Source organism: Protomyctophum bolini (assembly GCF_963924005.1).
Source record: "Protomyctophum bolini genome assembly, chromosome: 19".
NCBI lineage: Eukaryota > Metazoa > Chordata > Actinopteri > Myctophiformes > Myctophidae > Protomyctophum > Protomyctophum bolini.
Window position 1 is genome coordinate 21,533,251 of NC_137880.1, and position 12,854 is coordinate 21,546,104.

Consider the following 12,854-nt stretch of genomic DNA (forward strand, 5'->3'; position numbering starts at 1 on the left):
TGGGGGAATCTATTCACTCTCTATGCTCTGCTCTCAGTCTCTGCTATGTCTTGAATGCATGTACGCCTGAATGCATCTGCTGTTTTCTGTTTAAATGTGTGAGTATGTAGGCCTATGTGTCCCTGTTGGTCCACATGGAGAAAGAGTGGCGGGGGGTGGGTGGGGGTGGTAGTAGGGAAGAAAAGGTTGGAGCAAGAGAGATAGAGATAGAGATAGAGAGAGAGAGAGAGAGAGAGAGAGAGAGAGAGAGAGAGACAGAGAGAGAGAGAGAGAGACAGAGAGAGAGAGAGAGAGAGAGAGAGAGAGAGAGCGCACTACCTGTGCAGACTTCCTCATAGGAGGGGTTTGGTGTGTATCCTCCGGAATAGCCCACTTGAGTGGAGTAAACTCCCTTCTGTCTCCAGAACTTCCTTTCTGCTCCCCAGAAACAACCCATCCCTATGAGAGGCAAAACACAGCAATTAGAAACATGTCATTTTTGTATAATAATAATAAATATAGCTGCAAGCAGCTATAAGACAGGGTCAAGCCCAAAGAGAAAAGATCTATACGCAAATTACTTTCTTCAAGAACAATGGTAGAATTAGCTTGCTTCGATATCTGCTCTCTACACAGGTGGGCAAACTATATGGAACCTATATGACAATGTCAGCTGGCACCAGATGCCTCACTCGTGTGGGCTTTAAATTGGTTCTGCACCTTAGGTGTGCCCCAACTAGGTAATTGTATGAGACACCCAAGTAGACCCTAATAGTAATTGGGCATGCTCATGTGGGTTTCAATTAGATTCTACCTAGGCCCTAGGTCAGCCCGAACCTGTGGTTGACATGGCGCTGGTAGACTGGAGATGTCAGTTTTTTTGGTTAGGCTGATTGGCTGAAGGGGTTAAACTTGTCAGTCAACGCAGTTGTCCCATAACCAAAGTCAGACTCCATTGGCATGTATGGAAATGGGATTTCTTTGACGTAGCGTAGCCAAAAAAAGGCTGAAAAGTGAATCGAGCAAATCATAACAATTTACTCATCAAGCGACGAATGAGTGCGAGCTTCTGAGCAATTCTCACGTCTCTATGTGTGTGTGTGTGTGTGTGTGTGTGTGTGTGTGTGTTCAAATGTGTCCAAATTAACTGCCTCTCTCTCAACACAGTAAACCACAACCTCAAATGTCTCTCCTGTCTCTTCCTGCTTTGACTTCACAGCCTAATAAAATTTGCAGGCCCTCAACCATCCGGGACAGCGAGGGAAAAAAAACACATTAGCCATCGTAAAAAAGAACACTAAATATTTAGCACCACCTAATAGTCCCTGGACAGTAAAACAACAGTGGAATATATTAGAGACAGCTATAATAAATACTGGCAGCATATAAATGCAACGTAAAACACCAGTAGGTTACTATAAAAGCTTCTCTATTTCATGTATAGGACATATCTTAAAGTTCTCAACCAGTGGTTTGGGGATCAATAATTGGTTCCGATCCTGGCCTGGTGGAGACCGTGTTGAATCCTGGAAGATAACCACCAACATACTAAACAAATACAGACATTCTTCAACTGCTGCCTCCAACGTCTCCTAGTTATCTATTGGCCCAACACCATCTCCATGCCAACTTGTGGGATCTCACGAAGCAACGAACAATAGAAAACCAAATCGGGAGTCAGGTCATCAAAAGACAAAACATTTCAAATCAAGCCTCTCAAGTTCTTCAAATATTTTGAAAGCTTACATTCTGCACTGTCAGACATTTGTACATTTCATGTGTATTAATATTCATTCATATTTTTTTGTACATGTTATCTATTACTTGATTTGTATAATTGTTTTATTGTGAAATTACTTTAACATTATACAAACCATCTACTGTACTTACTGTATGCTGGGCTCACTACTTTGGAGGATTGTGGATGATGATGGTAAATACTCAAATGGTGTGTGCTTATGGCAGACTATCTATGCATCACAGTGTAAACAAGTCATTTCTTCTTACATTAGTGTGAAATAGCCACTGCAGACACTAAATCCAGCGTGGAAAGTGAAAACAGCTACAAAGGGATATGAGCTTTCAGAGCTTTTAGACATGGCCTTTGAAGTTCATCTTGTGGATGTGGGTCATTTGTAGCTCCACAGGGCCACTACAGAGCGAGAGGCTGATGTTGGAAGTCTCTTTTCATGAATCTTGGTCGTTGTTGTGGTGGCCTCGGACATGATATGATGCTGGTTTTTGTATTTTTGTGCGAATCTATAACCCAAAACAAGTACCGTGCTGAATCAAATAGCTACTACTTTGCATAACAACAGGACAGCTTTAACTGTTTATACCTGAGCTCCAGTAGGCTACTGCTGCTGTGTGGTGTTCTGCACATAAGAAGAATGCCTCCTCCTCCATCAAAGAACAGATTCATTCGTCCAAAGCAAACTTTTTTGTTTCGCTAGTGTGCAGTAAAGATGTTTGTCTGACTATTTTAAGTCTACTTTTACACACTCTCACACACAATAGGCTTAGGCTATATCAGCTGTTCTGTGTGCATACCGCGATGCACACATGCATGTGCGCGACGTCATTAAAACGCGGTGGTACCAGTAAGAAAAACACCATGACACCACTGACCCTAACTAATTCTGGGCATGTCATAAATACATTTGGTAGAGAGGGGGAAAAGGAGGGGACCCCTGGGGGACCCCGGGCAACAAAGTATAATGGTTATAAGCATTTAACAAGAACATAAAAGGCGGTTACTTCCCAGAGCTCTGCATGGCATCTGAAAGCACCTGATGTGTTATCTACTATACTGTGTATTGGTTCCTAATGCTTTACTGGGGCCGGGGCGTGGGTTGATTGAGTTAGGTAATTTAATCACAGCTGCTCTGCTCTCTCTCATCCCGACCTCCTCAGCAGCATTCCTAAAGCGCCTCTCCCTCTCTCTCACACACTAGCAGGAAGAAATGATAGGATGTGGGCGCAATATGACAAGTCAGGTCTATCAAGTCAAGTCTATCAAGTCAGGTACAACCAGAAGTGGTTACGAATTATTTAGTTACAGCATTTAGTTATTTAATTACTGTACTATATTGCCATCCCCAACATTGAACAATCCTGAATGTTAATGACTCGATCATCACCTAGATTTGCATATATGGAGCCGGCCAGCAACAATACATCTGACGTCAAACCTTTAGATCTCCATATCTGGAGCTGACCTGTTCTGACATTCCATATGTTGAACCTTCCCCACCTGTCCTTCCTCTACGATGTCCCCCTTTTGACTGTCCATTCAAACTCTAGACGGGCCTGCCCCAAAGGTATTAGTGCAGCCGTGCCCGGCGTGAGTTCTCAACAGGCCCGAAAATGAAGGCCTGGCCCAACCTGGGCCCTCATCAAACCCAAGACACTGCCCCCGCTGCCAATTAGATCTCTATATGGAGCTGACAATAAAATAGAAATATAACACTTTTTGCGACATCAAAACCCTAAGCCCTCCGTAACTATTTTTTATATATTTTTTCATGTTCATTTTATTTGAAAGTGACAGGGCAGATAACTGATGTAAGGGAGTGGCTACAATTCATTCTTTCTGAGAGTCCAATTAAACCTCAAGATTTTAGCAGTCTATGCACAATCATCATGCTGATATAATCAATTTGTTAGTGTTCTTGTTGAACTTTGATCTCCAGCTGATAGGTCTTCTGTTCTCTCCATTGTCCCACCCCTATTATAAGATGGTGGGTGAACTGGAGGGTTTCAATGCAAAAGTAGTATTGTGCACAGTGATTATATATTCAAGACTGGCATGTAGATAAGATCCTGGTTTTGATCTGTATTACCCGGCAGTGCGTAATAAAGGACCTTTTCAAATCATCTCTCTCTCTCTCTCTCTCTCTCTCTCTCTCTCTCCACAAGCAACTCACCAAATAACACCATCTCTGTCCCCTCTGGGAACGGTGGAACAGTCCTGTTGCCATTCACATCATGTTTGGTGGCTGTAAGAGAGAGAGAGAGAGAGAGAGGAGAGAGAGAGAGAGAGAGAGAGAGAGAGAGAGAGAGAGAGAGAGAGAGAGAGAATTAGGACGATTCCCACTCATAATCAAAATAAAAAAGAGAGCACTTACATTTTACAACCACCTAAAGGAAAGTTACCCAGATGCACTCCCTAACAAGGCACTCACACACAGAGAAACTCTACAGAGATGCCCCCTCAGCCAGCTGGTCCTGGAACTCTGTGCACAAACACAAGCAGAGCCACCAGATAGAAAACCCAATAAATAATTAAATTATAAAACAGCAAAAATAACGCCATTTGACACATTGGAAAGAAACAAAAGCAGAGTAAACTTTCTAGAATGCTATCTGACCTTAAACAGAGAATACACCGTGGCAGAATACCTGAGCACTGTGACCAACCCAAAACAAAGAAATCTTGACTATAGGTACAGACTCAGCGAGCAGCCTTGCGATAGAGAAAGGCCGTCATAGGCAGACTATGCACCCACTGCACACAAAATTAAGTGGAAACCGATCTACATTTCCAAACCGTCTGTCCACTGTACCAAGACATCAGAGACACATACTTCCCTTAGATTACAATCACCCAAGGAGAGTTTGAAAACATGACAAATGACCAAAAAAAACCTCTCATATCTGCTGGGTGAAGCACAATATGCAAACACAGCAGCAAGATGCGTGAGCTGTTGTGATAGGAGAAGGATATCAAATGGAACATAACCACCTTAAAGACTACTAATCATTGTGTGTATTCCTGCACTATCTGCATCGAGTGACCTCAGTACATTGAAATTGAACAATTGGATATTCTGACTTTGATATTCTGACTCAATTGTACATACATTTTGTTTTGATTGTATTGTTCCACTTTGGCAATGTAAACACATGTTTTCTCATGCCCTTTGAATTGAATTGAATTGAATTGAATGAGAGAGAGAGAGAGAGAGAGAGAGAGAGAGAGAGAGAGAGAGAGATGGACAGACTGACGGATGGACGGACAGACCAAATTAATAGGACTCAAGCACACAAACAGATGTAAGAGAGTGTTGTTCAGCCGCACTGTGAGATACTGTATCATCTTGACCATCATTAATCACCATAAATTAGCTGTGGTATCAGAGGGGATGGTGAGGTTTGGCTTAATTTGAATAAAGGGTGTTTCATTCAGAATATGAATTGGGCCAGCATTGGGCCAAGACAACTCTGTTTTGTACTGTACCACCAGAAACTATGTAGTACTGGTAGTTACACACACATGCACACGCACACGCACACACACACACACACACACACACACACACACACACACACACAGTTCAACCATGACTAATTTCGAAGCACCTGCATTCACTCCAATCAGCCTACAGAGCCAGAGGTGGATGAGGACCCAATTGGGGCCAACAAGCCACCTGGCTGAGCTAAAGCAAAGCTTATGTGCTGTGTGTTATTTGACTGTATGCAAGTGTACTGTATACTGTGCGTGCGTGTGTGTGTGTGTGTGTGTGTGTGCGTGCGTGCATAGTCACAGATGGTCCTTTATGAGGCTATAAGAGAGGGAGTGTGTGGATTAAAATAGATGGGGAGAGAAAGAGAGAATGAACTTAACATCTGGAACCCCTGTTCCCTCGCCAATCTCTCTTTCACACACACACACACACACACACACACACACACACACACTAACGCATGGTTAAGTCGCCAACTCGCCATGGAAGCAAGGCATGCCGATATAAGCAGCCAGCTGGAGGTCTCTAAGCCAATCAGCTCTGCAGTAACACTGTATCGGAATCTATCTCTACGAATCTCTCTCTCTCCCTCTGTGTGTATGTGTCTCTACCTCTGTCTCTGTCTTTCCGTCTACATATGAGGGACGATCAAAAGGTTCTATAATTAGTTTTAGATATTTCAAAGAGTAGTGTAAAATCCAACATTATTATAAGCCCCATGCCCCCATAATGCGGGTTATCTTTTTCATGTTTGGGGAACAGAGGACAAAAACACTCAGGGTTAGGTAAGGTGAGCACAGCGTGTGTGGTACGGTGGGATTTTCTTTTTCTTTCTCAGATAGAGAATATTTAAAAGGGAGACGGCCATGTGTGACCGAGTGTCGTCACGCTGCAGAAACCCATCAGGCATTTACACAGCTCCCCGCAGCTACTTTCTTCTTCTGACTTTAACCCTGCGTCCAAATCAAAACCAGTTGCACACTATTATTTGAAATAAAAAAGGCTACTTTTATGGCCGGCTCTGAAGAGCTCCTGTGACCTGGATTCAAGCTCTCAAGTTTGAAAATCTGGAGTTGTTCATTTAACTCTGAAAGTGTAAGGGTGCTTACATTTTCAGACATAGACAAAATCATATTAACAATCCAGAATTTGCTGGGTATCTATAGTGCACATTCAACTGGTTTATCACTTTCCAGACTTTTCACTTTGCTTTGCTTGCTGTCTTGTCTGCTTCTCTCCCTTTTCTCTCCCCGTTACCCATCTCTCAATTCTGTTTGTCTCAGATCAAAGGGCAACCTAGAGCAAGCCAGCAAAGGGTTGTAGGCTACGGTATGGACTACTCTGACTCGCCAAGGCTTCATCAATGCTCTCTATTTCCTTTATGTCGCCGCATCTGTCAGCCTTGGCTTTTGTTTCTTGATCTTCTCAAGGCTGCACAGAAAGACTGCAGGGTAGAGCAGAGACAAGAACTACTGTGTCTCTGTCTGACAGGCAGGTTGACTGGCAAACTAATGAAAGCCTTTTGGACCATGATAGAACATCGCTTTGGAAGTTTCCATTTAGCCAACAGTGCATCTATACCTGGTGTTAAATTGAGAGGAAGCATGGTTAGTTGACAGGGTAACAAGGCCTTTTTGCACACAGTCAAATGAGCTTTTTCCATTAGATAGACGATGAAAATGCCTCCGATTTGGTTATTCAATGGCCAGCCTATCCATTATAGCATCAGACAAAATACCCACCATTCAGATTAATAGTGGTTTAGCAAATCCTTGTCCAAAGTTATATTTCAGTCCAGAGTTTTCTATATCTTGTATTTGTTATGTTGTTCATCAAACAAAACACATGCTCATTCAATCAAAACGTCCTTTTGTCATATTGTCAAGTGGATATGAGCTGATTTTCTTATTGGTCAAGTCAGGTTTGAATCAAACTCGATTCAGCTGAAATAATGACGCACCATCGCAGCCACTCACTAGACAGGTGAAGATGTACAAGATGTGATGCAATGTGTAACACCATGAATCTCTACTACTGAATCTCCTGGATCACTGCCGTCCACTCCCTCCTATCCAGCATCAGGATCTAGAGCTCTGCAGTGTTTATAGCTGCGCCATCACGCTGCGGTGTGCCTACGTAGAAGATGGTGTGCCTCTTTCCCCTTCTAGCTTTGCCTTGGGTTGGCTTGTTTGGAATTGTAACAGCTGAAATCAATAATATATCAGTATTCAGATATTAACCTGTGGGCCGCATTAAGTGAAGGTGAGGGCTGCATGTGGCCCCCGGGCTGCCAGTTGCTCATTTCACTTTAATAATCAGTCATTTGGGCTACAGGGCAGACTGGTTGGGTCATTTCCTAGTGTTTAAAATGAGATATTCCTCTAAATCTATGGGTTGAAATGTAAAAGAAAAATTAAGGTGCCTTTTCGAATTCCAGCCCCTGCCCTTCAAATTCCCTCTGCACGTCACTGCCCCCTCCTCTCTCTCGCTCCAAAGCAATAAGGGCCTTTCTCGGCCCCACGCTTCTCCCATTGTTTATATTGCGTTTAGTTTCCAAGATGGCCGCAGCACCAGGAGGGGGTGGTGCGGAGGTTTGCGGGTGGGGTCGACATATGCCCTTACTGGGCTGCATTCACAAATTCAAGACACCTGTCTTGCGTTTGTCTTGTGTCTGTGTTTAATGGCCGCTTTTTTAATTTTAATTCAGCAGGTGTTTTCTTAGCACAGCACAGACGTTCCATACAGTACAGCTATGTCTCTCTCCGTGTTTCTGTGTGTCCATGATGTCCATCCCTTCTTCTTACTGCTGGGTGTTTTATGGTGGTCTGCTGCCTACAGAGAGCAGCAAATGCTGGCCATTACTGAGCACACATTCACTAACTCACACAAACAAAGAGACATATGTATGCGCGCGTGCACGCACACACGCGCACACACACACACACACACACTATCCACAAGAGATAAACAATCTAAATGTAAATGTCAGTGCGGAAAGACAATGAGTCCACACAGAATATTAATGACTGCAACAGCCAGGTGTGTGTGTGTGTGTGTGTGTGTGTGTGTGTGTGTGTGTGTGTGTGTGTGTAGGTGTGTGTGTGAGTATTAGAGAGAGCAAAACAGTGATAGTGGAAAAGGCAATCAACCCTTTGAGTTCCACCACCAGCCAGTTCCCAAATACACCCACTGCCACACACACACACACACACACACACACACACACACACACACACACACACACACACACACACACACACACACACACACACATCACTGAAGTAATTAAGTCATTACTGAAATAATTAAGTAATTAATTCAAGAAAGAACATGAGAATGGACCGAATCCAAAATAGCATCCATATTGACAGTCGGCCTCTTTAAGCTGCAGTAGCTCACTTTGGGATTTGGACCTGCAATGTTGTCCGTAGATGATCTACACCTTTGTGTGAAATGCATACAGTATTACTTGGCCGAGTTGTCCAGAATAAACTAGAAAATAATGTAACAGACAAACACTAAAGAAACTCTGTACAGCACTCCCTACACATTGATATATTGATAGGCGACTCCTATTTAACCTTTCTCCTCCAACCCACCCTTTCCTCAGTCTTTCGCAAAGCCACAAATAATGAGAGAGAAAGAGTAGGAAGTAGAAGAGAGGGAGAGAAAGAGAGAGAGAGAGAATTAGGACGATAAAGAGTTCTCTTTCAGGAAGATTCATTAATATTCCACATTTATCTTCTCCACAGCATACACACACGCATATACATGCATACACAAAGGCATTTTTCTGTGGAGTAATTATTGTATGCGGAGCTGCTTTGAAATCCCTGTTCTCAATGTGTCTATCTCAGTGGGAACGATAATAACCAACCATGCTTGTTGATTAATTGAATTTACTTCCTTAGAAAAAATGTGAATATGAGTCTGTGTGTGTGTGTGTGTGTGTGTGTGTGTGTGTGTGTGTGTGTGTGTGTGTGTGTTCAGCAAATACACATTAAGGACACACATCGACAGACACTCAATCCTTTTTCCTTACTCAAAATTCACGGCACAGTACACATTCTAAACATGCATAAATATGTTGTTGAGTACAGTACACAGGCACGCATGTTACATCCCTCTCTCTCATGATTTGGGAAAAATAGACTATAACACACAACCCCTTATACAGTATAAATGGAAATCGGTATGCAGTTACAAGTTACAACAACACACACCAACCAAATAAAACCAAATGGACCCTGTACAGCGAGTGCACAAATGGTCCATTTGTAGAGTTAAATTAACAATGAGGGTCCCATTTAGACAATCTATGGTGCATGCATGGTGTAAAACACAGGGCACGATTGCATTGGGGTGTGTCCGCCCTCAATTCCACTAGTCAATTCCACTGGCAAATGATGTGGGCGCAAAGCTCATCGCTATAGATGCAAAGGGGTTGTTTTAAGCCTCTCAATTCAGGAATAGCGTATGTTTTGGAAGATATGACCCTGAGGATCTTATAGTGTACTTAGTAGACTGGGATGCCCCTGGGGGCTATGCTAAGCCCCTCGTTTTTCTCCACCACATCTACAAAGATCCATGAGGCTCACAACGAGCTTGAAGATATGACATTTCTGCAGGACATGTGCCGGCAGAATACTAGTGCTAGGGTTCATGTGGTAGAAAGCAGTGCTGTGATATAACATTGTATTTCCCTGAGTGGTCCTTTGCTGCAGTAAAACAGTTGGTTATGCCACAATAGTGGCACGGTATTTATGCAGAGGACTAATTCTCTTTTATTTGGCAGCAAAGAGCACTGCAAAGTGGTTAGAAAGCACTACATGACACACTTTACATGAATAATCAAACAGCACTGGAGCTGCGCTGTGTGTGTGTGTGTGTGTGTGTGTGTGTGTGTGTGCATGCGTGCGTGTATGCACCCACACACGTCCATGTGTGCTAGCATGTCTGTCTGAGAGGAAGTGGCCATGTGTGTGTGACTGTGTGTGTGTGTGTGTGTGTGTGTGTGTGTGTGTGTGTGTGTGTGTAAATAGTCTGCCTCTAAGCCTACTCTCCAGCTCCCTAAACTAAACCCTGTCTAAATAATAAGGCTGATCACTAAATAGACCTTATCCATGGTGGCATCTGTGCCCATGACAGACACACGCGCACATGCGCGCGCGCACGCACACACACACACACACACACACGCGCACACACACACACACACACACACACACGTGCGCAGCTGTGCACACACACACACACACACACACACACACACACACACAAGCGCACAAACACACTCAATTAGTGCTGCTCTATTTCAGCCCAGCTCATCTCAGGGCAGGCCAGACTCTCCCAGCCAACCCATTCTCTGACACTAGGCAGAACTGCCCCAGCAGCAGCCTATCAGCACACAGCGTGGGGTTATGGTATACAGTAAGTATAGCAAGTACGCATTAATGGCTGATTTGTATTATGACATGCCCAGAACAGGTAAGCTAGGGTTAATGTGGTTAAACCAAAAACTGTCATTTTGCCTTCATGATAATGACTCCAAGTCCTGTTTGTTGTTTGTTCAGTACATGGATATTGAAACGGAGTGAAATACCTAAGAAAAGAGTACAAATACTCTACTCGACTCGTATCAGAGAAATCCTATCCAATTCTCTTGAATACTCACAGTCATGCTCATCTCTGTTGAAGTATCTACTACTAGATACTAAACAACTAGAATCAAGCCTAAGTTATCCTTTACTCACCTGTGGAACCAACCATCTCACCTCACCCCCCGAACCCACCTCACCCCTGCCCACTTTGACAGGCTGGGATGGCTTAGGGTCGACGACAGAGTACAGCATCTTGCAATGGGTCTGGTCCACAAGATTCGATACACCACTAAGATACCCATGTACCTGTCTAAATAGTAAATACTTCCTTAATGTAAACGAAGTCCACACCCACACCACCAGAGGTAGTGCAACAAACCATGTACAACCCAGATTCGGCACAAACAAGGGACTAAATTATTTTCGCTCCTATGCCACCAAAATGTGGAACGCCCTACCAACAGTCATTAAGACATGTGAATCCCTTGACTCCTTCAAAACCGCTCTCAAAGGGCACCTACGGATGGCTGCAATTCATAACTGGCCTCTGTAAAATCTGAATCCTTTACAATTACAATGAATCTGAAGGCCTTTAGGAGGGCCATTCAAGCCACAAGCGGAGCCTGCAGCACCACCGTTTCCCTGCAGGTGGAGCCTATGGAACCACTGCGGCTCAATAATCCGCCACTCCTGAATGAAGTGTCTGGGGCTGGGAGTCTGGTGCAACACACAGGTCCTGGGGCTGGGAGTCTGGTGCAACACACAGGTCCTGGGGCTGGGAGTCTGGTGCAACACACAGGTCCTGGGGCTGGGAGTCTGGTGCAACACACAGGTCCTGGGGCTGGGAGTCTGGTGCAACACACAGGTCCTGCGCTGCACCTGGTGAGAGCATGAGTTGACCTGGTGAGAAGTAGGAGAGGCCCGGACAGGAGTCAACCCACAGAGCCTAGTCCTTCCACTCGCCAGACCTCCCAGTCCGGCAGAGTAGTTCGGGAGCGGAGGATTGTGCGGCCATGTCTTTCCCTAATGGGACTGATCGTGGGTAGCCCCGGCTGGGTCACCTGAGTGAGGGGTATGATGTTGCGAGACCCGAAACTCCGATGGCCTTGCTTGGATACATCACTGAGGATACGTCCCAGGTGCATCCATGTGATGTTTTTTTAAGTTGAAGTTAAAAGACCTACCGGTGATGTTCAGCAACGATTTTGAACTGCTTCCCCTGCCAAGAATAAGACTACCAGTATTTAATTTTCTGTTAATAAATTCGTAATGGTTTGGCACCTTGTAAACGTGACTTTGGTGTTTCAGTTCTCACAAGGAACTTTAAAAAGAATTGCTCTGTTCAGACCTATTCATACTCCAGTTTTAGGTGATAAGATGAGCCCGAAACAGTGGTTAGTAAAAACAAGAGAGATGTGTTTGGGTGGGTGAGTGGTGAGTCGCTTACCACGCGGCGTGTCGTGAGGGGGTACGCACACAGAGTGAGAGAATGACAAATGAAAGGTGAGAAAGAGAAAGCAGTCAGTCAGTCATCCTGCACAGAAAGCTGATTAAGGAACAAAGTGCTGAGTCAGAGTTGTGCGTCACAGATGTGGCTTTAGCGGGTGCCAGCCATTCCACCTTCCTTTAGCTCTAGCCTCCTCTTTCTTTCCTTCAATCACAAGAAGCACGCCACTGCATCAGCAACATGCGTCTGTATGTTGTATCTTGACCATCTCTTAAATTGTGTCTAACACCATTTCAAATTTCGTAGCTTTCTATGGATGCCTGCAGTGTATTTGTACCACAACATTGTAAGCAACTCACTTCCCATATACTGTATTTAGAGAAGAATTGGTTAAAAACTATGAAGATAGTGATGACAAAATGGATGAAAAACTAAATGCTCTGTTGTCATAATAAGCAATAATAAAGAAAAGTGATTGTTGTGACTCACTGCTCTACCTGTTCCAGGCGGGAAGGCCAGAGGCGGAGATTATGTTTCCACCCCTGTTTGTGTGTGTGTGGCTAATCACTGGGCCAATCGGTG

The 12,854-nt window shown here is 44.1% G+C and overlaps 1 protein-coding gene across 1 annotated transcript in view; it reads right to left on the reverse strand.

Annotated features, from left to right (window-relative positions):
• The window catches only part of msraa (methionine sulfoxide reductase Aa), a 67,207-nt gene that overhangs the window by 30,271 nt on the left and 24,082 nt on the right, over window positions 1–12,854 (reverse strand). The window contains exons 2-3 of the mRNA XM_080790198.1: window positions 3,906–3,977; window positions 319–438 (exon numbers count right to left, since the gene is read on the reverse strand). Of these exons, the coding sequence (XP_080646324.1) occupies window positions 319–438; window positions 3,906–3,977 (192 nt within the window). The remainder of the gene's footprint in view (window positions 1–318; window positions 439–3,905; window positions 3,978–12,854) is intronic.